The sequence below is a fragment of the Rhineura floridana genome, chromosome 3, assembly GCF_030035675.1.
Source record: "Rhineura floridana isolate rRhiFlo1 chromosome 3, rRhiFlo1.hap2, whole genome shotgun sequence".
Lineage (NCBI taxonomy): Eukaryota > Metazoa > Chordata > Lepidosauria > Squamata > Rhineuridae > Rhineura > Rhineura floridana.
In genome coordinates this window covers 150,454,607-150,480,455 of record NC_084482.1, presented here as the reverse complement: position 1 = coordinate 150,480,455, position 25,849 = coordinate 150,454,607, and the positions used below count along the sequence as shown (strand labels likewise).

The window sequence follows — 25,849 nt, the reverse complement described above, 5'->3', positions numbered from 1 at the left end:
ACCTTGTGGTTTTTCCCATTACAGGATTGCAAGAACACCTGCACTTGGCTGACTTTCTCTTCTCCTAAAGATACAGGATCATTCTCAGGCCCTGAGCCTGGCAACCCTACAGCTGGCAGTTGCAGACAAGGAAGGGGCTGGCTTGTGCAGCTGTGGCAAGCTGAGCAGGCCCTAGCCAGCTGGGGAGGACTAGCCTCAGAGGGAGGCAATGGTAAACCCCCTCTGGATACCGCTTACCATGAAAACCCTATTCATAGTGTAGCCATAAGTCGGGATCGACTTGAAGGCAGTCCATTTCCATTTTCAAAGTTGCCACCAAATTCCAAGAGTAGACTTAAGGGGAATGTGCTAGTCATGCAACAGGTCTGTATTGATCGAGAAGTACAGTTCACGCAATGTTGTTGCATGACAATCCTGGATGCACCATGGCATGCATGGAAATACTTCAGGCTTTCACAAAGGCTGTAGCTTTGACAATGCAAACTAGGCTTTCTGCACTGCAGTACTAAGGCTGCAGGAAGCACAGAAGCCTCTAGGCTGTGACTGCCACCATTCCTGCCACTAGCATGTGCCTGGAACAACTGACAAATCAGTCTCTGGGCTAACAGACATCCAGCAGATTTCAATAAATGCAAATTATTTACCAATGAGAACTGCAGGGATAATATATTTGAATGCTTCCTTGTTGTTGTTTTAAAAGATCTCCATGCTCACTGGGAGAAAGGTTCTAGCTGAGCAGTTTCCTTACTGTTCTAGGCTGCAATCCTAGCCCCACTTAGCTGAGAGTGAGCCCCACTGAATTCACTAGGACTTACTTCTGAGCAGACATGGTTAGGATTGTGCTGCTAGTGTTCTGTGCAGGGATTCCTCCCCACCCCTTTATGAATAAATCCTGTCAGTTTCAGTTAATGAATAGTAGGTTGATGTCACTGGAATATTTTTCCAGGTTTCTGCTGAAGATGTCTGATTTGCTGTCCTTCAGTCCAGCAAGAACAGCACCATGTGACTGTGCTGATTATGCAGTATACCTAAGCCCTTAGTGTCAAAGCAGGGCCTCAGAAGGCTAGGAAATCAACTAGGCTCCCTCTGGTTCCTATGCAGGTCCTCTTCTACTCCTTACCAGATCAGTAAAGTTGGATCTCCAAAGTGCACGGATATCTTTAAACTGTTTGAACATGCCTTTCAAGTTGACAATAATGATGGCAGCCAAGATAGCCTAAGGAAAAATAAATAAATTGCAAAGTTAAATTATGAAGCTTTAGAGGACAGGCAGTATCATAGTATCCTTATTTCAGAAAACAACAGAGGAGACTTAATTTAAAGGGAGATTTTTACCTGATAGTGGGGAAGCCCTCAAAGAGATGTGTGTCCCTTAGTCCTGTAGCTAAAGGATATTTTTCTTCAATACTATATGTGCCCCTGTGCTATTTTTGTCTTTCGCAGGGCAGGACTAGATGGTACTGGCACATATAAAGAGCCCCCGCCCGCAAGAATAATTAATCCCATCAACAAGTGAAAGAACAACAGTATAATCCTATACATGTTTACTCAGAAGTAGGGATAGTCAAATCTGTCAATTTTTGTTTGGTTTCACATTTTTCAATTTTTTCCAAATCACATTTCCACATCATTGTGATTTTTTTTAAAAAGTCCTCATGAAAATTGATCAGCGTATTTCTCCTAATATACACACGTTTGTATGCAATTTTGTCCAATATAAACATTTTTGCAAAGCAAGTTTCCTTAATATAATGCTTTTTTGTTTGTTATTTTCACTAATATACACCGTTTAATGCACACTGTAGTACATGCATTTAGGTACACATTACTTGGCTGGTGAACTGCATTGCAAAACTCTGTTAATTTCAAAAGATTGCTGTGGTATAAAAGTAAAAAGCCTTTTGGGAGAAAGTTTTTTTCAGAAATCTCATTAATAATTAAACAAAATGTTTCTCCTTCATCTTATTTGGCTCTTTTGAATCTGTTCATTGGTGCTGACAGACAGATAAAAAATAAAGAGCTGGTCACACATTCATTGATAGCCACAAGGGCATTGATAGCGAAGTGTTGTAAGGTATTCAGTTTGCAGAGTTTAGATAGCTGGTATAAGAAAGTCTGACAAACAGCCCTGCTGGAGAAAATATCTCACAAGCTGAGGGCATCTAGGGGACAAACTACACCAGATCGATTTTTAGGAGCATGGCAGGACTTCATTTCTTATTCAAATGATGATACACGCTCGTACCCAATACTCTCAGTTTACATAGAGATATGGTGAAGATTAATAGAACTTTGTGGTAACTGGGTAAAGGAAAAAAAGAAATTAAGAGTGCAATCCAACTGCTGTTTATGTTGAGCTAAGGGGAGTTGAATATGGCAGACCTCCGGCTGAGCTGGCTGGGTCCCGGCTCAGCTGGACTATGCTGGGCTGCGCCAGCAGAAGTCCCTCATCCCTGCCCAGTAGTAGCAGAGCCAGGACCCAGCCAGGTCAGCCGGAAGTCTGCTGGAAAAGCCCAGCCTGGCATCAGGGGAGCTGGCAGATGCCAGCAGAAGGCCTGCAAAAGGGACGTCCCAGGGATGTGACAGAGGAGAGGCCGGGAGGGGAGTTATGCCATATCCAGGTCCAGTTTGGCTCCCTCCTGCTGCCTTCCATCCTGGCAACTAATAAACTGGGAAAAGGGGTGGTGGAAGGAAACATGTATTTCGTTTCCTTCCACCGCACCCTGCTGGCACAGCCAGTGTCCTCCCCTCCGAAAGCCCTCAGAGCGGCAGCTGGATGTGGTGACCCCTTCCGCCAGCTTTGCCTCCACCGCTTCGCTGCTGCTGGCCTCCTGCAAGTTGGATTGCTCTGGAAGTCAGCGAATCAATTGTAAGCCCAATTTCCTGAGTACATGGAACAAACTGGTACGGTAATTTAGCACATCTGTAATGTTCTAAATGAATAAGGCAAAAAAAAATCTTTTGATTAGGTACACGGAATTATGGTTGATCCGCTCCTGATTATAATTTAGTTTGCAAATTAATTTAGCTTAGTTTTGTTTGTTTTTTTCTCTCCACCCCCCCCTCCTCTTCTCTCTCTTCTCAAAGGGGGGAAAAAAGAAAAAGGGGGAAATTCTTTTCCCTTTAATAAAAAATTAATTTGTTCTAGTTGGATCATAATGAATTGTAGTGTTGAAATAATGAAATAAAAGAAATTTTGAAATTCCCCCCAAAATGGTTGTGGTTTGGTTCATGTACTGTTTTGGAAAGTGCAAATTAGGTAGGTTTACCTTTAAATGTGAACTTAATTGAATTCCTCCCCCATCCCTACTCAAAAGTAAGCTCAGTTGAATCCTATGGAGTTTGTTTAGGATTGTAATCAAAGATTGAAAATGGGAGGATTTTGAACATACTTTGGGTAGTTTCTCAAAAAGTGCTCCGATCTTCAAGATGGTCACTAGGATGATAAGACAGGAGACCAGCGCTGCCATCTGTAGAGGAGAAAGTAGAGATAACTAAGTGTGGGGCTAATTAGGGGAGAGGGAAAGAATCCCCAAAGACACTTCATGCCTCCCTTTCTTAAACTACTGAGGGATTTCAATTTGTTTTGCTTGTGAAAAACCCACGGCTTCTCCAGATGTCCTGTTTATTGAGCATTGATCCTGATGCCACCCTGGGCTCCTGCTGGAAGGAAGGGCGGGATATAAATCAATTAATAAATAAATAAAAATAAATCAATTTAATTGCACAAAGCTTACATAGAGGTTAGACTATGCCCTGTCTTTACTAGGCATTCATCCTGATTTGCTCACAGAGTGTTATACATCTTCCCATTAACCATTCATTCATTCCACACTTTTCAATGCATTTCCTTATCACTTTCCTAACTGGAAAAAGTCTGTTTATTTTTTAAAGTGGATTTGTTGCACTAGGGCAGCCAAGATCCATGTTAATTGCTCAAACCTACATTTCCCCAGTATGTGCTTGAATCCCTCCTACAAAATACTGATCATCTGGAGGCACCCCAGACTAATTTCTTGCCCTCCCTTATGCACTCAGGCTGGGTACTTTCCCTATGAATGGAAAGCCAAACAATCCTGAGCAATGCAAGTCATATCTGCTGTACATTCTGGGGAAATAGAGATAGGAGTAAGATTTGGAATGAGGGATAGATTACAAATCCCAGTTACCTAATTTATCCCAACATGCACATTCATTAACCTCAAGTGCAATCCCACTCTGATGCTCTTCAGATAGATTTATAAGCTCTGGTATCTGCTCCTACCAGAAAAGGTGACATGCCTATTTGGGACTTACCTGACTCTGCCCTCCTGTGCTCTCCAGCACGAGGGAGCGGGACATGGAGCAGCTAATGCTGTAACACTGGAAGAAACTACCCACAAAGTTACCGAATCCCAAGGCGATCAGCTCCTGCAAGAGATTTACCATTGAGAAGGGCTCAGAGTCTGTATGGGTCTAAGGGAGGGATGTGCTAGAATTCCATCCAATTCGGATTTGGTACCAATTTTCCATTAATTCACTATTCTCTATAATTGAGGATCAGATTTTTATATAGTGATTTTCCACAGCTATTTTCAAAAATGTATTTTTAAAAAAATATTCGCCTCTAAAATATAAAGATTAAGAACAATAATTGTATAGATATTTCTTTCATTTCTTGATATTTCCTTGCAATATTTCCATTCCAAATTATTGATGTTTCCTTTGAAAATATCAATATTAATGTCAATATTTATTGTAAGAAAAAAAACTCAGATTGGTAAAAGCAGTGGCTAGCAGACAAAGGACGAACTTGAATTGATACCAGCCTGTTAGGTTGATGAAATGCTTTCAAATTGGCACTGCCAATAGATCCCATCCCTAGTTTGAGGTTTGCTTACCTATTTTACTGGACTTGGTACTCACAGGGATTGACTAGGGTGGCCATGTGTCCTACTTTACAGAGGACCATCCCCCTATTTTAAGGGCTATCTGGTCCAAATCCAATTTAAAGACCAAGATGGGCCTTGAAAATGCCCATCAAGAGCACCTAGACAGTAGACTGAGCTGGCATGTCGCAATGGTGAGATGTGCTGTGATTCTATTTAAATTACAGTAATTATTTCTCAAATATGCAAATTTTATTCAAATCTGTGTCCTCTTTTGTCCTCCTTTTTGATGATTCAGAAAGCAGAATATGTGGATGCTCTCAGAACCAAGAACCCACGTATATAATAAGAACAGCAAGCAGATTTCAAATCAAAACAGACAGTAAAACAAAAATTCCCATTGTAAAACCCCCAAGTGCATCCAGAAAAAAATTACAAATCAATCCACATTCGATATGAAAAAAATGTGTCATGCAGATGTAATTTTAATAATGGTATTGTAGTACAAGATAGTAACGACAACAGAAGATTTATGTAACTTCAAAGTTGACAAGCAGGACATTGAACTTGTCAAGGATTATTAATACCTTGGCACAGTCATTAACCAAAATGGAGACAATAGTCAAGAAATCAGAAGAAGGCTAGGACTGGGGAGGGCAGCTGTGAGAGAACTAGAAAAGGTCCTCAAATGCAAAGATTATCACTGAACACTCAAGTCAGGATCATTTAGACCATGGTATTCCCGATCTCTATGTATGGATGTGAAAGTTGGACAGTGAAAAAAGTGGATAAAACAAAGATAATTTGAAGAGAGGAGAGCTTTGCGGATACCATGGACCAGGAAAAAGACAAATAATCCGTGGTGCAGAGTGGTAAGCGGCAGTAACGCAACCGAAGCTCTGCTCATGGCCGGAGTTCGATTCCAACGGAAGGAGGAAGTCGAATCTCCGGTGAAAGGGGTCGAGGTCCACTCAGCCTTCCATCCATCCGTGGTGGGTAAAAAGAGAACCCGGGATATGCTGGGGGGGTAAAGAAAGGCTGGGGAAGGAACTGGCAATCCCACCCCATATATATGGTCTGCCTAGTAAACGTCGCAAGACGTCACCCTAAGAGTCGGAAACAACTCGCACTACAAGTGTGGGGACACCTTTACCTTAGAACAAATTAAACCAGAACTATCACTAGAAGCTAAAATGAGGAAACTGAGGTTATCATACTTTGGACACGTATATGGCATGATCCACTAGAAAAGACAATAATGCTGGGAAAAACAGGAGTAGAAAAAGAGGAAGATCAAACAAGAAATGGATTGATTCCATAAAGGAAGCCCCAGACCTGAACTTACAAGATCTGAACAGGGTGGTATACAACAGATGCTACTGGAGGTCGCTGATTCATAGGATTGCCATAAGTTATAATCTACTTGAAGGCGCATAACACACAGAGTACAAGATAGAAAGAATAGTTAGTCGATTATAAATGAAGGTTCATGTCTAGAGCAAGTAATAAATGCAGCAACCTGATAATATAAGCCAAGAGTAAGGTACAAAATAAATCCACCAATGTCAAAAGATCCAGTCATTTAAAAGTACATTACTTCACTGGCTGAACACATGTGTTATGCTGACTCATATTGACTCAGCAGAATGCTGGCCATAACTCTGTTTCATTATCTAATTCACGAGCTTCTGATAATTCTAGCACAGAGCAAAATGCAAGGTTAGTCCCATATGCAGCAACATCTATACACAGCAATCCCCCTCCCCCAACGGAGGGATGTCTTATTATAACAGCCTCCTTAAGCTCTATCCTATGTCTCCACCATTTCACAGCTCTGCAATGACCATTTTCCCTCACTCCTTCCAGAAAAGATGCAAGAGAAAGAAGGACAGCAGAGTCACGTTCCCAATCCTAGGAAATGGGGTGGGAGCAAAGAAAATGGAGATGGGCTGCCTTCAAGTCAATTCCAACTTATGGCGACCCTATGAATAGAGTTTCCATGGTAAGTGGTATTCAGAGGTGGTTTCTCTGAGGCTGAGAGGCAGTGACTGGCCCAAGGTCACCCAGTGAGCTTCATGGCTGTGTTGGGATTTGAACCCCAGTCTCCCAGGTTGTAGTCCAACACACTAACCACTATGCCACACTGGTTCTCTGAAGTGGATAACAAATGCAGAAAGAGTGGAGGGTAAAGGTAAAAGAAATAAAAGCCAGGGAGGCAAATAACAGCAAGGGTCAGAGGCTACTTACCTGGTTGCTGTCCACTTTGTACCCATGCTTGAGAGCAAAGATCTTGCCGAGTGAGATACAAATGACATAGCTGACCATAGCAATGGCAAAAGCATTTCCTACCACCTTCCCAAAATAGTCTACGTTGGGGACCTCAGGGGGTACCATCCTATAATAAGGAAACATAGCTGCACTGAGGGGCTTCTGCTACAAAGACAACACAGGGCAAAACTAGAGAGGAAAAGCTTAATGCAATTTTTCTCTACCCATGAATGGGCAGGGTTGAGGCATCAGGAAAGTAGGCTCAGTTTAGGTACTTTGGACCAGGAGTGGGGAACCTCTAGGTTGCTGTCAGCCTCCCCACCACCACCATTTCAGTCATGCGATGCCATACATCTGATGTCAGGTGGGGGGCAGGTAAATATCTGGCTCAGTTGAAATGAGTTTTGCAGGCACCACTGATCAGCTGATTGGTGGTGCCTGGAGAGCCCTGTGCAAAGCGTTCTGCACAGGGCTTCTCAAGATTGCACTGACCCATGCAAAGTGCCTTGAAGGCTATCACTTTGCCCACATGATTTGATTTCAAACCACGTGGGCAAAATAGGGTCACTGATGTCATTGGGATGTCAGATGATTGTCAAGTGGACAACCCCACCCACCTATCAAACTTGGCCCAGGGAAGGTGGGGGAAATAACTGGCCAGTTGATCAGTTCCATTTGCCTACCCCTGCCTTGAACTGAGACAAGTATGAAAAAAGTTCCTACCAGTCTTGAAACAAACTAGCAATTTATTTGGATTTATAACCTGTTCTTCACCATAAGGGTTTACAACAACATAATTAATGCCATTTAAAACAAATGAAAGCTACCAAATATTAAAAACAATAACACATTAAATCAACATTTTGGAGTAGGTCATAAAATACTTTCTAATTGTCAAAGGCCATGGTAAAAAGGTGCATCTTCAGCAAGTGACGAAAGCTATACACTGAAGATGCTAGATGCACCTCTCTGTCAGGAGGAACTCCAAATTTTGGAGATACCACACAGAACACCCTCTCCCAAGCCGCCACCCCCTGAACCTCTGAGGGCAGTGGGACTACCAAGAGAGCTTTCTCTGCCCAGGAAGGTCTGTACGGAAGGAGAAAATTACACCTCCTACATGGGTTTATGGGAAGCATCAAGAAGCACTTACCCACTGGGGATGTCACCCACAATGCTAATCCCAAAGTGGTTGTTCAGGCCAGCAAAGTAGGAGATCACTGTGGAAATAATAATCTGGAAAAAGGTGGCAGGGTGAGACAAATACATATATCTGTTACAAAGTAATCCCCTTTAGCTTTCAAAGCTACTGGAGAAGAGCAGAAACAAAGGGAGTTGATCTAGGCTCTTCACAAGTATAGCACAGCAGGACTGGGAGGATAAGGGTCTCAGGCAATGGTGACTGCACCATAATCCAGGGAACATAAGAAGAGCCCTGCTGGATCAGGCCAATGACCCTTCTAATCCAGCATCCTGTTCTCACAGTGGTCAACCAGAAGCTTACAGGAAGCCCAAAAGCAGGACCTGAGTGCAACAGAACTCTCCCTACTTGCGATTACCAGCAAGTGGCATTCAGAGATATACTGCCTCTGATAATGGAGGTAGAATATAGCCACAGTGGCTAGCAGCCATTAAGAACATAAGAACATAAGAAGAGCCTGCTGGATCAGGCCAGTGGCCCATCTAGTCCAGCATCCTGTTCTCACAGTGGCCAACCAGGTGCCTGGGGGAAGCCCGCAAGCAGGACCCGAGTGCAAGAACACTCTCCCCTCCTGAGGCTTCCGGCAACTGGTTTTCAGAAACATACCGCCTCTGACCAGGGTGGCAGAGCACAGCCATCACGGCTAGTTGCCACTGATAGCCCTGTCCTCCATGAATTTGTCTAATCTTCTTTTAAAGCCATCCAAGCTGGTGGCCATTACTGCATCTTCTGGGAGCAAATTCCATAGTTTAACTATGCGCTGAGTAAAGAAGTACTTCCTTTTGTCTGTCCTGAATCTTCCAACATTCAGCTTCTTTGAATGTCCACGAGTTCTAGTATTATGAGAGAGGGAGAAGAACTTTTCTCTATCCACTTTCTCAATGCCATGCATAATTTTATACACTTCTATCATGTCTCCTCTGACCCGCCTTTTCTCTAAACTAAAAAGCCCCAAATGCTGCAACCTTTCCTCGTAAGAGAGTCGCTCCATCCCCTTGATCATTCTGGTTGCCCTCTTCTGAACCTTTTCCAACTCTATAATATCCTTCTTGAGATGAGGCGACCAGAACTGTACACAGTATTCCAAATGCGGCCGCACCATAGATTTATACAACGGCATTATGATATCGGCTGTTTTATTTTCAATACCTTTCCTAATTATCGCTAGCATGGAATTTGCCTTTTTCACAGCTGCCGCACACTGGGTCGACATTTTCATCGTGCTGTCCACTACAATCCCGAGGTCTCTCTCCTGGTCAGTCACCAACCAGTTCAGACCCCATGAGCGTATATGTGAAATTCAGATTTTTTGCTCCAATATGCATAATTTTACACTTGTTTATATTGAATTGCATTTGCCATTTTTCTGCCCATTCACTCAGTTTGGAGAGGTCTTTTTGGAGCTCTTCGCAATCCCTTTTTGTTTTAACAACCCTGAACAATTTAGTGTCGTCAGCAAACTTGGCCACTTCACTGCTCACTCCTAATTCTAGGTCATTAATGAACAAGTTGAAAAGTACAGGTCCCAATACCGATCCTTGAGGGACTCCACTTTCTACAGCCCTCCATTGGGAGAACTGTCCCTTTATTCCTACTCTCTGCTTTCTGCTTCTTAACCAATTCCTTATCCACAAGAGGACCTCTCCTGTTATTCCATGACTGCTAACCCCAGGAGACCCAGTGCCTGCAGGAAGAGGAGAACATCGCTGCCCAGGGAAGGAGAGCCTGCTGCTGCTGCTGCTCCTCTTGGATCACCACCTCCACCACCCTTCCCTGTGGGACCTCTGCCTTCTGCCTGGCAGACCTGCATCCTGCAGGACCAGGCCCCAGGTACCCAGCCAGCTGGGACTGATTGCTACCACCTGTCCCTCTTTGGAGGGATACATAAGCCGGCTGGCTGAGGTGGCCTGGGTGTTTTTTTGTGTGTTGCTTTTTTTCCCTTTTCTTTTCCTTTCTCTTTTGGGGGGGGTTGTTTTAAGGTAGGGCAGTGAGAGGTAGGGGGGGTTCTTGGGGTGGAGGTCCAGGAGTGGTGGGAGGTGAGAGGTAGGGGGGGTTCTTGGGGTGGAGGTCCAGGAGTGGTGGGAGGTGAGAGGTAGGGGGGGTTCTTGGGGTGGAGGTCCAGGAGTGGTGGGAGGTGAGAGGTAGGGGGGGTTCTTGGGGTGGAGGTCCAGGAGTGGTGGGAGGTGAGAGGTAGGGGGGGTTCTTGGGGTGGAGGTCCAGGAGTGGTGGGAGGTGAGAGGTAGGGGGGGTTCTTGGGGTGGAGGTCCAGGAGTGGTGGGAGGTGAGAGGTAGGGGCAAGGGCCTGCCTGACTGGCGAACAGGGAGGGAGATATGTGTAGACCGGGAGGGGATACTGTGAGAAGGGTGGGGAGCCATGATATTGAACGGCTGGGTGGCAGATCCTGGAGAGGCGCAAGTAGCAGGCCACGCCAGCATAGGGGAACAAGGGATAGATGCATAATATCCATCCCCTGTTCCAGACCTGTTCACGACCAGAAGATAACTGGGGGATGCAGAACTCCATCCAAACTTCGACTGCTGTTGTGTAACGCCAGGTCTGTGGTACAAAAAACAGCACTCATCCATGACATGATATTGGATGAGAACGCAGACCTGGCTTGTATTACGGAGACCTGGCTGGATGAGGCCTCAGCTCCACTACTTGAGGCCATGTGTCCAGCGAGTTTCCAGTACGCACAGCAGCTGAGGATTGGTAGGCGGGGAGGGGGTGTGGCAGTCATCTATTGGGGATCTCTGGTTTTCTCCAGACCTCCTCTCCATGAGACCAAGTTTGTTGATTGCATGTACTGGAGGTTGGGCCCAACGGGCAATTTAGGGATTCTGCTTGTGTACCGCCCACCCCGCTGCACAGCAGACTCCCTGACCGAGGTGCTTGAGGTGGTCTCGGACGTGCGGTTACGTTCCCCCAACCTTTTGGTTGTGGGGGATTTTAACGTACACGCCGAGTCTATCCTCATGGAAGCCCCTCGGGATTTCATTGAAACCATGACTTCTTGGGATCTGCAGCTCAGTAATACAGGGCCCACCCATGTAGCCGGTCATGCTATCGACCTTGTGTTTGTCTCGGGAGGGGAGGGAAGTGTTCTGAAAGGGAGGGTTGTTTCTTCTAACCCTGTGTCATGGTCAGATCACTACCTGGTGAATATAGACCTCTCGATGCCACACACCCTCCGTAGGGGACAAGGACCTATTAAGATGGTCCGCCCCAGACGCCTGATGGAACCTCAGGGATTCCTGAATGCGCTGGGTGATTTGGAGCTGACTGAAGGTCGCCCGGTCGAAGCCCTGGTGATGAAGTGGAATCGGGAGATCACTGGGGCTTTGGATCGGGTGGCCCCGAAACGTCCTCTCCCCCTGAATAGAACTCAGACAGTGCCCTGGTATACACCACGGTTGCGGGGTCTGAGGCAGGAGGTGAGACGACTTGAGCGCCGGTGGCGGACACTGGTTAGAGCAGCAATAACTGCCTACCAAGTGGCAATAAAGACAACAAAGAGGGAGTTCTTTGCTGCCTCTATTGCGTCAGCAGAGTGTTGTCCCAGGAGATTGTTCCAAGTGGTCCGAAGCCTGGTCGGTCCAGTTGCTCAGGAACCCATGGAGCAATCGAAAATCTCCTGTGATAATTTTGCTGAACACTTTGCTGATAAAGTCGAGCGCTTGAAGAGCACAATTCCGCTCGCCGTGGATACAGGTAGTGGGCCAGGGTCGGCCAGTTGCATTCCGGTCCGGTGGGATCGGTTTCAGCCTCTTCTCTCTGAGGAAGTGGACAAGGTGCTCGGTACCGTGAAGCCAACCACCTGTCTGCTTGATCCTTGCCCTTCGTGGCTTGTTATGAGCTGCAAGGAGAGACTGAGCGAAGGGATCAAGGCAATGGTAAATGCATCCTTGAAAGAGGGTGCAATGCCATTAGTCCTCAAGGAAGCGGTGATAAAGCCCATCTTAAAAATACCCTCCTTGGATCCCTGAGAACTGAATAACTTCCGCCCAGTATCTAACTTACCATTCTTGGGCAAGGTGATTGAGCGAGTGGTGGCCAAACAGTTACAGACACACTTGGAGGAAATGGATTATTTAGATCCATTCCAATCGGGTTTCAGGACTGGGCATGGAACTGAAACAGCCTTGGTCGCTCTGGTGGATGATATGAGGAGGGCGCTGGATAGGGGGGAGTATACCTTCCTCGTCCTCCTAGATCTCTCAGCGGCTTTTGATACCGTTGACTATGGTATCCTTTTGGATCGCCTTGAGGGATTGGGAATGGGGGGCACTGTTTTACAGTGGTTCCATTCCTATCTCTCAAATAGGCACCAGAGGGTAGCTTTGGGAGATGAGGTTTCAGACCCTTGGTCTCTTAATTGTGGAGTACCACAGGGCTCTATCCTCTCTCCCATGCTGTTTAACATCTATGTGAAACCGCTGGGGGCCATCATCAGGAGTTTTGGGCTGAAGTGTCACCAATATGCGGATGACACTCAGCTCTATCTCTCATTTAAGTCCTCACCAGAGTTGGCTGTAGATACCATGTCCAAGTGCCTGGAATCCGTAAGTGGATGGATGGGAGAGAACAGGCTGAAGCTGAATCCTGACAAGACTGAGGTGTTGCTTGTGGGAGATAAAGGGAGGCTGGGTATTACAGACCTGATGCTTAATGGGGTGAGATTACCCTTGAAAGACCAGGTCCGCAGCCTTGGGGTCATTCTTGACTCCCAGCTGTCCATGGAGGCTCAGGTGTCAGCAGTGAGTCGGGCAGCTTGGTATCAATTACGTCTGATACAAAGGCTGCGTCCCTACCTTCCTGTTCATCTGCTCCCACAAGTGATACATGCCCTGGTCTCCTCTCGCTTTGACTACTGTAATGCGCTCTACATGGGGTTACCCTTGAAAACGGTCCGGAAGTTACAGCTGGTACAGAATGCGGTGGCGTGCTTGATCAAGCACAGCCGTCACCGTGATCACATCACTCCAGTTTAATGGATCTTCACTGGCTACCAGTTGTCTACCGGGCCCAATTCAAGGTGTTGGTATTGACCTTTAAAACCCTAAACGGTTTCGGCCGTTTATCTGAAGGAGCGCCTCCAGAGTCACCAATTATGCCACCTGACAAGATCAGCCTCACAAGACCTTCTCTCGGTCCCACCGGTTAAAATAGCTAGGCTGGTGCAGACCAGAGAGAGGGCTTTCTCGATTGTGGCCCCCACCCTCTGGAACTCCCTTCCTCTTGATCTTCGACATACTCCCTCTCTGACAGGTTTTCGCCGAGCCTTAAAAACCTGGCTATTCAGGCAGGCCTATGGGATTGGGGAGGGTTAGTTTTATGATGTTTTAATTGGAAACTGATTTTAAATTGACTATGACTGTGTTTTATTTTGTATATTGTATATGATGTATTGTTTTTTATTGTAAGTCGCCTAGAGTGTCCATTAACCTGGACAGATAGGAGACCAATAAATAAAATTATTATTATTATTATTATTAAGCTTCCTCAGAAGTCTTTGGTGAGGTACCTTGTCAAAAGCTTTTTGAAAGTCTAAGTACACTATGTCCACTGGATCACCTCTATCTATATGCTTGTTGACACTCTCAAAGAATTCTAATAGGTTACTGAGACAGGACTTTCCCTTGCAGAAGCCATGCTGGCTCTGCTTCAGCAAGGCTTGTTCTTCTATGTGCTTAGTTAATCTAGCTTTAATAATACTTTCTACCAGTTTTCCAGGGACAGAAGTTAAGCTAACTGGCCTGTAATTTCCAGGATCCCCTCTGGATCCCTTTTTGAAGATTGGCGTTACATTTGCCACTTTCCAGTCCTCAGGCACGGAGGAGGACCCGAGGGACAAGTTACATATTTTAGTTAGCAGATCAGCAATTTCACATCTGAGTTCTTTGAGAACTCTCGGGTGGATGCCATCCGGGCCCGGTGATTTGTCAGTTTTTATATTGTCCATTAAGCCTAGAACTTCCTCTCTCGTTACCACTATTTGTCTCAGTTCCTCAGAATCCCTTCCTGCAAATGTTAGTTCAGGTTCAGGGATCTGCCCTATATCTTCCACTGTGAAGACAGATGCAAAGAATTCATTTAGCTTCTCTGCAATCTCCTTATCGTTCTTTAGCACACCTTGGACTCCCTTATCATCCAAGGGTCCAATCACCTCCCTAGATGGTCTCCTGCTTTGAATGTATTTATAGAATTTTTTGTTGTTGGTTTTTATGTTCTTAGCAATGTGCTCCTCAAATTCTTTTTTAGTATCCCTTATTGTCTTCTTGCATTTCTTTTGCCAGAGTTTGTGTTCCTTTTTATTTTCTTCATTCGGACAAGACTTCCATTTTCTGAAGGAAGACTTTTTGCCTCTAAGAGCTTCCTTGACTTTGCTCGTTAACCATGCTGGCATCTTCTTGGCCCTGGCGGTACCTTTTCTGATCTGCGGTATGCACTCCAGTTGAGCTTCTAATATAGTGTTTTTAAACAACTTCCAAGCATTTTCGAGTGATGTGACCCTCTGGACTTTGTTTTTCAGCTTTCTTTTTACCAATCCCCTCATTTTTGTGAAGTTTCCTCTTTTGAAGTCAAATGTGACTGTGTTGGATTTTCTTGGCAATTGGCCATTTACATGTATGTTTAATTTAATAGCACTGTGGTCACTGCTCCCAATCGGTTCAACAACACTTACATCTCGCACCAGGTCCTGGTCCCCACTGAGGATTAAGTCCAGGGTTGCCGTCCCTCTGGTCGGTTCCATGACCAACTGGTCTAGGGAATAGTCATTTAGAATATCTAGAAACTTTGCTTCTTTGTCATGACTGGAACACATATGCGGCCAGTCTATGTCCGGGTAGTTGAAGTCACCCATTACTACCACATTTCCTAGTTTGGATGCTTCCTCAATTTCATATCTCATCTCAAGGTCTCCCTGAGCATTTTGATCAGGGGGACGATAGATCGTTCCCAGTATTAAATCCCTCCTGGGGCATGGTATTGCCACCCACAACGATTCTGTGGAGGAGTCTGCCTCTTTGGGGGTTTCGAGCTTGCTGGATTCAATGCCTTCTTTCACGTATAGAGCAACTCCGCCACCAATACGTCCTGCCCTGTCCTTCCAATATAGTTTATATCCAGGGATAACTGTATCCCACTGGTTTTCTCCATTCCACCAGGTCTCTGTTATGCTCACTATATCAATGCTCTCCTCTAAGACCAAGCACTCCAGTTCTCCCATCTTGGTTCGGAGGCTCCTAGCATTAGCGTACAGGCACTTGTAAGCAGTGTCTCTCTTCAAGTGTCTTTGCCCCTTGTGGTTTGGCCTGTGGTAATTTTGCTCTTCTGAATTTATATCCTGTGCCCCTGCTCTCACAATGCCTCCTTCTAGGCCTACCCTTTTTAAAATTTCATCATTTCTTTGGTTTTTATCCCAGGGGGGAGGTTTATTCTGAACCGGACCTTCCTCAGCTCCTGTCGGGTTTCCCCCCTCAGTCAGTTTAAAAGCTGCTCTGCTACCTTTTTAATTTTAAGTGCCAGCAGTCTAGTTCCATTCCGGTTCAAGTGGAGCCCGTCCCTTTTGTACAGGCCCGGCTTGTCCCAAAATGTTCCCCAGTGCCTAACAAATCCAAACCCTTCCACCCGACACCATCGTCTCATCCACGCATTGAGACTGCAAAGCTGGGCCTGTCTGGCTGGTCCTGCACGTGGAACCGGTAGCATTTCAGAGAAAGCCACCTTGGAGGTCCTGGCTTTCAGCATCCTACCTAGCAACCTAAATTTTGCTTCCAGGACCTCACGGCTGCATTTCCCCATGTCGTTGGTGCCAACGTGCACTACGACCACTGACTCCTCCCCAGCACTGTCTACCAAACTATCTAAACAACGGGCGATATCCGCAACGTTCGCACCAGGCAGGCAAAACACCTTGCGGTCTACACGCCCATCACACACTGTCTATGTTCCTAATGATCGAATCACCCACTACAAGGATCCCTCCACCCCCTGGAGATATATCCTCGGCATAAGAGGATAGCTGCTCATCCCCCAAGGAATGAGTCCCTTCTAAGGGATTGTTTCCCTCTTCCTCAGCTGGATGCTCTCCTTCCCCGAGACCATCGTTCTCCATGATAGCAGGAGAGCTATCATCATTGGAGTGGGACACAGCTATAACGTCCCTGAAGGCCTCCTCCACACACCTCTCTGCCTCTCTCCGCTTTTCCAGGTCCGCCTCCTTGGCCTCAAGGAAATGAAGTCGTTCCTGGAGAGCCAGGAGCTCATTGCACCGAGAGCACACCCACGACTTCTGTCCAACAGGCAGATAGTCGTACATGCTGCAGGCGGTGCAAAACACTGGAAAGCCCCCACACCCCTGCTGGCTTCTTACCTGCATAGTTTTGTTTAAGGTTTATTACGTCAATGGGTTGGAGACTGCGGTTTAGTTGAGGTTAGGGAACAGAGGGGCAGAGTGGGGGGCCCTGGCCTCCTCGCCCTGCTGCCGAACTCGCTCTGCTGCTTAACTCGCCTTGACGCTTTGTCAGCTGGGGCCTTGACGCTTTGTCAGCTGGGGCCTTGACGCTTTGTCAGCTGGGGCCTTGACGCTTCGTCAGCTGGGGCTCCCTCTAGCTTGTGGAGCAGGCTCCCTCGCTAGGGTGCTCTGACTTTATATGTGTGGCTGGTTCCTCCCAGCTACTGCTGCCAGCCAATGATGTGTTACTTGAGGCTGATGGCTCAACTATCAGCTGGGGCTTAACTCTTTAGGATTATCTCAGGCTTCCTTCCTTTGAAGGCAGGAAGGCAGGAAGGAAGGCTTCCTTCCTGAGCAAGGGGCAGGGCTGTTTAAGCTTTTGGCTGCTTTTAATCTAAGCAAGGAGCTGCGACTTCCAGGCAAATCTGGCAGGTTCCCTATCCCTGACTAGGGATAGAGAACCCACCAGATGTTGCCACATTATGACTCCCATCACCCCAGTCTGTGGGCCATGTTGGCTGGGGTGGAGCTCATGGAGTTTATGCTCTTGGAGGTCACTGATTCATAGGGTCACCATAAGTCATAATCGACTTGAAGGCACATAACAACAACAACAAAGCCCACCTTGATTTTTTTTGTAGAGAGGCAGAAATCCTAGAAGTATGTAAAATCAATTACCGTGAGAAGCTCAATGGGGATGGGTATCAGAAGCCTCTTGCCAAATTTGTCACTGAGCATCTTTACAAGTAGGATCGAAGCCATGGCAATCAAAGAAGTGATCAAAGTGCCTACGTTGGTCTGTGGCAATTTTGAGCAAATTTCCAGAAAGGTCTGTAGAGAAAGAACAAGGCAGCGGAAGCAATTGTGAGAAACAGAGCATAGATGAAACATGATCTCCTTGTCCCATGAGAAAGCTACTTCCCCTCTTTCTGGAAGCATCCTCTGGTACACTTCAGGATTAATCTATGCGGCACTTCAAGATACATACTGCAGATTGCAATATCTGATTCCAAGCTCAGTGGGGCCCTTAGGCTATAGAAGATGCCCAAAACTGAAACACTATTTTGGCATGATTCTGTGTTGTCACATATTCCAGACTGCTGACAATCTGCCCCTCCCTATCAGATTGGAACATATTCCATTTTAAGACTAGCAAAACTATTTATATCCCACCTTTAAAAATAAAAAATATTTGAAAAGTTAACTCTTGCCTCCCCAGCTTAAGGGGAGGGAATTCTAAAGGGTAGGTGCCACTACATTAAAGGTCCATTTCCTATATTGTGCAGAACGAACCTCCTGATAAGATGGTATCTGCAGGAGGCTCTCACCTGCAGAGCGCAGTGATCGACTGGGTATATAAAAAATAAGATAGTCTTTCAGGTATCCTGGTCCCGAGCTGTACAGGGCTTTGTACACCAAAATTAGAACCCTGAACTTAGCCCAGTAGCTAATAGGTAGCCAGTGCAGTTCTTTCAGCAGCGGGATATGTTTGAGATACCCTGTCCCAGTGAGCAGTCTCGCCGGCACATTTTGCACCAGTTGCAGCTTCCGGAACAAAATTTTCAAAAAGGAACCTCCAAAATCCCCCTAAGAGGCAAAATGGGGATATAATTGGGGTAGTAATTTACCAAAGCTAGGCACTAGAAAAAGGTAAATAGGAACATTTGGTGTGTATGGATTCATCCATGTATGCTTAATACCATCAACTCTGTATTGCTGGGATCTAGAATCTGCTACATCTGTTATGTCCCTTCCTTATTTTTATTTATTTATTTTTGCATTTATATCCCACCTTTCCTACAAGGAACTTAAGGTGGTGTGCATGTTTCTCCCCCTTTCCATTTTATCCTCACAATAACCCTTTTAGGTAGATTAGGCTGAGAGGCAATGACTGGTCCCAGGTCACTGAGTGAGCTTCATGCTTCACTGGGGATTTGAACCCTGGTCTCCCAGGTCATAATCCAACACTCTAAACACTTCGTCACACTGGCTCTTATGACCTAACAAACGTAGCTAGTGACACACTATCAGTACAATCCTATACAAATCTACTGCCACATAAATGGTGTAGGAATGGAGCCCTCTTAAAATACAATACTCTGTAGACTGTTGACTTGGAGAATATATATATAGGAGCAGACCAGGTGCCAGTGGTCCGCCCAGTTGGGCATTGGCCTAGAGCCCCAAGACTCAGAAGGGCCTTTCACCAGCCTGACTCTGCTGCCCACTAACTCACTGCCCAACTGCTAGGCCTCAGACCAGATGTGTTTAAGAGGTGGTGGGATGTAGATGCCGCTTTTGAAGGGAAGCCGAGCACAGCTCCCATCCACAGTGGCTGGGAGGCCAGCTGCCTCCCCCTCCTTGTCTTGCCTGGGCTCTGAGAAAGGACCAAGGGGTTCCTCATAGTCAGGCTCATGAGGGTGTGTATATGGAGACAGTGGCAACCTCCTGGAGGCTGTGGCACTGCACTCACACTCATCAGGATAGGATGGGACAGGGCAGGGCAGGGCAAGGTGGCAGTGAGGCTGGAGTAGCTCCAAGGCATTTTAGGCCAACCTGCATCTCCCCTGACCTCACCACCACTTCACCCTGCTCCATCCTCACCCCAGCGAGTGCAGAGCTGCCACACCAGGAGGATGCCACTGCCTGTGCCACCTCTCACAAGCCACTGCTGGCCACTGATGTATGACCTCAGGTATGCTACCTTTGCTCATGTGTCTCTCAAGGATTCTGATGGTAGCTTGCAAGAATGAGTTGGCTCACACAAGCTAGAGGAGCAAGCATGTGTAAAAATGACTTCTGGGAAATGGTTAAGAAAAGAAAAAATAGTTTGCACCAATGGAGGCTTCCCTCCCATTGCAAGTAGCAACTTCAGGGAGACGATTGTTGGTGGACCATGGCAAGTGGTACGGGGAGGGTTAAATTATCCTTTTCTACACCCTGCAGAGTCTTGCTGCTGTTTGGCAACCCCACCCACCTATGTGACTGCTATTCGCTTTAAAGACAACAACATGCACATTAACTGCATTCATGTAATTGATCTTTCACCTCTAGTGCTAAGATAGCTTCCAGAACATTACAAACTCCTGCACCAATTCCTCCCTAACACCAACCCACCCTATCCCAGATTCAACTGTACTTACGTAGATAGCTGACAATGGCCCTGAATGCTCTTCCAAGTTTACTCCAAAGACGTACTTCAGCTGAGAGATCAGCACCTGGATAGATGCTGCTGTGGTATAGCCCCGTACCAAGGGCTCGGAAAGGTAGGTGACCACAAACCCAAACTGCAGCAGGCCAAGGGCAACCTAAAAAAGTTGGGGGAACAACATCCTCATCTTGTCTCTCATAGGTTCTCTCACAGGATTCCACCCCCCCCTGCCATTCTCTCTGGGACATGGTGGATCTGAAGATGCTTTAGAGAGATTATGTCCATTGGAACATTGGGCTAGATCAGGGTGGAGGACTTTCCAATGTTGCTGGAGTCCAGTTCCCATCATCCCTGACTATGGGCTATGCTATAGGGGGTTGATGAGAGTTCAAGTTGAATAACATCTGGAGAGCCATGAATTCTCCACCCTGGGACACGTAGGTCGCCCATGCTCTGAATCTACTGGTATACATAATATGAGGGAGGGGGAGGGGAGTGATTTTATGAGTGCACACTTGTGAAAAAGTTACACCAGGATTGGTTATAACCTTCCCTAGGGGACAGACCTGTTCTTCATTGGCAAACTGCACGAGTCAGTCTGCCACCAGTTGCAATGCATTTGACCATGCAACCTGCAACATAGCCTAGTCACGTACATTTTAGAATATAAAATGGGCTCCTGCTGGGAGAAAGGGCGGGATATACATAAATAAATAAATAGATTAGATAGATAGATTAGATAGATTAGATAGATTAGATAGATTAGATAGATTAGATAGATTAGATAGATAGATAGATAGATAGATAGATAGATAGATAGATAGATAGATAGATAGATAGATAGATAGATAGATAGATAGATAGATAGATAATGAATTACAGAATATATACTGTTGCCCAGTGTGGTCATTGGTGGGGCTGTTATCCTGAAGCCTGCGCAGCGTCTGGAGCAGAAGAGACCCCAGCTTTACTGTGAAGGCTTGGATCTGTTCACAGCACTTTTCACATCTGCCTGTGCCTTGTTAGATGAGGTGGATCTCTCAACCCCATTTGAACAATTAAAAATGCAGGTTTCCTGGAGATCCTGGATCAGTTCTGCTATGACAAAGGAATGTTTTTTGCAGTAACTTTGCAACTTCTGGAGCTGTTTCAGCACTAGAATGGTTCATGTCATGGAGTTCATTTGGTTTGCATTTCAATGTAAACTTAACTAATTTGCACTTTCTGAACCAATGTGTAAACTGAAATGCAGCTATCCTTCAAAACTAGTACTACTTCCAAATGCTGATTTGTTTGTAAAAATGTGTGTATTAGGGGAAATTACATACAAAAATGAATACATTAGAAGAAATGTACCTGATAATGCACACAGTTATTGGTGTGGACTTTTTTGTTTAAATCACAACTTATTGTGGAAATGGGGTGAACTGCGCATAAGACTGGGGAAACGAGGAAGTGAGAGAAACCAAAACTGGCAGATTCATGCATCCCTAACTCTTTTTTTCAGACACAACATGCCTTGCAAGCATCTCTTCAGTTTCTGCTCTGATGAGAACAGTAGCAATGGAAAGTGCACACACAAGTTTGCATCTCACTCATAGAAATGCAAATGTCTTTGGAAAAGTTATATAGGCAATGTCATGGAAGGGGTAACCAACATGGTGCCCTCCAAATCCTGCTAGACTCCAGCTTCCATCAGTCCTAACCGGCAAAGCCAATGGTCAGGGATGATGGGAGTTGTAGTCTAACAGCATCTGGAGGGCATCACATTGGCTACTCCTTGGTCATTTGTTTCAATATATTTTTGGAAGTCTATGCACCCATTAGATCTCTTTAAAAAGCTTCCTGGTAGCCATCAAATGACGTAAGAATGAACACAGAGACCTGCTGTGATGCTCCTCATATTCTATGTGTATCAGGAAAATCAATGGAAGGAAGGAAGGGAGAAGGAAATGGATGGCCCAGCCCTTTCAGTCGGAAATAGGGAGATAATCCATTGTTTCCCATCTCTGTACACCGAATGCTGATTTTACTTATCCCAAAGGGATACAATTTTCTGGTACGCTTTTGAATCCCACTCACCTGAAATATGCCAACCAAGAAGGTGAGTGCGGCCACCAGCTCCACTCTGGCAGCATCCCTCCGAACCTCATTGACAAATGTGTCATTTGTACCATTGATCACTTCCAAATACTTTCCACTTGGCTCCAGTGAATCTGTCATACTCCCAATCATCACAGAGATTACAGCAAATGGGCCTGTGAGAAGGAGATAGACACTTGGGCCAAGAAATCAACTACCTGTCCAACCTTGTATCTCCATGAGAACCAGTCCTTGTTTGTCATAGGCTGCCGTTGGCTTCGTTTACCCATTCACATCACTAAGATGGGTAACATGGGCAGAATGGATTGCATTTGATGGGAAAGGATCAAGCTCTTGGCCGTGTTTAGGGCAAGAGGGAGAATATTCCACTTTCCTGCCTTAAAAGGACATTTTGGAAAAGAGGATTTGTCCCCATATACCACACCGATCACCTGGTTTGAGATAGCAAATGAGCACTGTGATAACACATAACATCAAAACTCTGGTTTACAGCTAACCATGTTTGACATTAACATTGGGGGATATGTAATTGCTAAACGTGGCTAATGATGCATGGTAAGAGGTTATTAAGCCACCCTGCATTAATGTGAAGGTGTGATATCTAGCGTATGCATTTCCTACGCAATGCAAGAATGTGTGATCCCAGGGGCCTCTTCTTCCAGCATCCCCTGCTCACCTACAGAGATGTGTCTGGACGTTCCAAAGAAGAAATACAGCAGGACAGGGTAGAAAGCTGAATACAAGCCAGTGACAGGAGGCAGCCCTGCCAGAAGCGCATAGGCTAAACCTAGGTAAAACAAAGGTGGATGTTACCACATAGCCACTGCTTGGTCTCTTTGCCTAGCACTCAGACTCCATTGCATCCCAGGCATCCCACTTGATCTCACTTTAGTTTCATTCACCCACCACACCTATACAGGTAACTCACATGGCTTCCTGCCATTCCACATATACATTCTAGCCTCAGATACTTTAGACTGCACCATGCACCTAAAGCCCTAGCATCCGCTTCTCCTCATATATATCTTTTACAGCCAAAGGTTTGCTCCCCCAAGGTGCTCAGGGTCATACTTTCAACAGTGCCCTATCTCCAGTCAGAGGCAAGTTTTTGTTTGGGTTCTCTGTCCAATTATATTTCAGCATCCAGCAGCTCATCCAGTTTTACCACATACTGAATGTTGGGGAAAGTTCAGCACAATGGAGCAAAAAGATGTGTGCTAATGACACACCTATGCCAGGTGCACTGACAAAGATCACCACAAGACCTAAGGAGCCTCTTGCTCTCCAATCACAGGGGAAGAAATGGAAGGTTGCACCTCCTCAGGGCAGTCATCCATGCCCTCAGAGGGGACTGAGGATAGGATCCCTGATAGCTTACCCTGTGGGAGATGCATGATTCCTACACTGAATCCTGCGATGATGTCTCCAAATAGCCATTCCTTGACTGGGTACCGTGGTAGCCACCTCAGGATGGGGAGGAACCGGAACAGCAAGGACTTTGCAGTTGAATTTGAGCATCTGGAAAAGAAGTACAGAAAGGCATGTTTACGAGGGAAATGGGGTCTCCAAATTGTACTGGGTCCCAGGATGTTGTAGGGCAACGCAAGACCTGGCAGATGGCTCTGTCACATCGGAAATACCCCTTGGAGTTTTGTGATTGTCCTATCTTAGGCATATGTCTTGCTGAAATATCTTTAAGAACATGACTGCTATCCAACATGCCCCTGTGAGATTTCTCCTTAAGAGGAAGAAGAACCAAATTCCACATTTGCAATATCGGGCAGGTCTGGAGGCTACCCAAGGCAATGAAGGAGGGGCCACTCCACCCAGCACTAAACTACTCATGGGCAAAGTATGGCTTCAGTCTTCCTGCCCTTTCCTGTTCAGGGACTTGACCAGGAGTTCAGCAGGGCTTGGGTGGGGAAGCTTTTGGCTTGCAGCCCTCCCAGGGGCGTTCCAACTGGCAGTAGGCAGAGGAAGACATCTGAGATCTAAAGACTATAATCTGTACAGGGGCAGAAACAGAAGAAAATGCACAGGACCCCCAATTTTCAGGGGTGGTATGCATGAACATCCCTGCTTCTGGTGGCTGCATTTCTTTATGTCTGGGATGGCTAAACTTTTTTGTCCCGAGGGCCACATTCGCACTAAACAGCCTTCCAGAGGCCACATGCCAGTGATGGTTGCAGCCACCCCACACTTTTTCACACACACGTATAGGCATGCAGCAGCCACCAAGGAGCGAGCCCGGAGCAAAGAGACTGGTGCCATTTGGTAATCTGGGTTGGGGCAGTCGGTGGTGGCTGGAATAAAATCCACTCTGAGAAGTATGGCGTCGCTAGCCCATCATCTCAGTCGCCATGGAGAAAGGATCTCTCCTCCAGGTCTTTCCCTCAAGATCCATTTCTTTAGACTTCTCCGGTGCCCATCCTTCTTCTCACCCACATTTATTTATTTATGTTTTGGCTACTGTAAATTGTAAATTGTATTGTTATTGATGTATTGATGTATTTTATTGATGTATTTTTATATTTGTGTTTTTTGTAAGCCGCCTTGAGGGCCTTTTGGCCGAAAGGCGGGGTAGAAACAAACAAACAACAAACAACATGCACACATACAGGACACATCTGTACAGTGATGGATGTGGCCACCCCACACTTTTTCACACACACACACATGGGGCATGAACACATACAGGACACACATCTGTGCAGGACATACACACAGGCCCACAGCTGCCCCTCGTTAGGTGATCCGCATACATCAGTTGAGGAGGGTTATCACCTCCTCATGGCTCATCAAACAATCAATCTGAGGAGCAGGGAGGGAGAGATTTGCATCCCCAACAGGACACTGGGCTAGGAGGAGTGGAGAGGTTTAAACCTCTCTGCCCACCCTAGCACTATGTCGATTTTACTTTTTTCTTTTTTTTTTGCTGCTGCTGCCAAAAATCAGTGGGGTCTTGGGGATTAGCCACTCTTGCATTTTGTACAGAACATCTGTGTCACTTTATTACCCCATTTAGTGTGCAAAAGGATGTACAGGAATAAAAATAATGAATCAAAACAGAGTTCCAGCAATACCATTTAAAGGTACAAAAAATAGCAGAGGAGCTGAGTATTTCTCTAACTCATGTTAAGCTTGGTTTTCTTCCACCTGTGGCATTGTGCATGTCACTCTATGAGCAAGTCTCGGTGGTGGGTCATCATGAACAATTGCTGACTGCTGGTAAAACAAGTCAGACAACCAACTCACCTTGTGCAGGAAGCAGCAACCACTCCCCCCTCCCAAATTAGAAAATCAGTAAGATGTATTCCAACATTTCATGGGCCATTATTTGGATGCTGAACCAAATATTTGCATAGTTCCTCTGTTTTTCTTCTTAACTGCTGGACTACTTGCAGAGCAATGCTGTGCAGGTTGGCGTGGAAGTTAGGCCTGCCATATTTGGAGGAGTTTATTCCTGGATAGGCATGCGTAGGCTTGTAAGCTTCATCACTAAGGTTGGGGTGAGTTATATAGTATAAAAATCATTCTGAAATTTCTATAGAAAAACATTCCAGGTCAATAAAATTTTGCTACTCTAGTCAGCCATGGCTTCCCCCAAAGAATCCTGGGAAGTGTAGTTTATGAAGGGTGCTGAGAGTTGTTAGGAGACTCCTGTTTCACCTCACAAAGCTACAATTTCCAGAGTTCTCTGAGAAAAGGGACTGACTGTTAAACCACTGTGACAATTGTAGCTCTGTGAGGGGAACAGGGGTCTTCTAACAACACTCAGCACTCTTCACAAACTGCACTT

At 45.8% G+C, this 25,849-nt stretch overlaps 1 protein-coding gene across 1 annotated transcript in view; it reads right to left on the bottom strand.

Annotated features, from left to right (window-relative positions):
* The window catches only part of SLC26A6 (solute carrier family 26 member 6), a 61,162-nt gene that overhangs the window by 31,964 nt on the left and 3,349 nt on the right, over window positions 1-25,849 (bottom strand). Inside the window, exons 2-11 of the mRNA XM_061618336.1 lie at window positions 23,429-23,568; window positions 22,727-22,837; window positions 22,030-22,205; window positions 19,940-20,104; window positions 17,475-17,627; window positions 8,290-8,372; window positions 7,116-7,263; window positions 4,297-4,410; window positions 3,393-3,470; window positions 1,121-1,216 (exon numbers count right to left, since the gene is read on the bottom strand). Of these exons, the coding sequence (XP_061474320.1) occupies window positions 1,121-1,216; window positions 3,393-3,470; window positions 4,297-4,410; window positions 7,116-7,263; window positions 8,290-8,372; window positions 17,475-17,627; window positions 19,940-20,104; window positions 22,030-22,205; window positions 22,727-22,837; window positions 23,429-23,568 (1,264 nt within the window). The remainder of the gene's footprint in view (window positions 1-1,120; window positions 1,217-3,392; window positions 3,471-4,296; window positions 4,411-7,115; window positions 7,264-8,289; window positions 8,373-17,474; window positions 17,628-19,939; window positions 20,105-22,029; window positions 22,206-22,726; window positions 22,838-23,428; window positions 23,569-25,849) is intronic.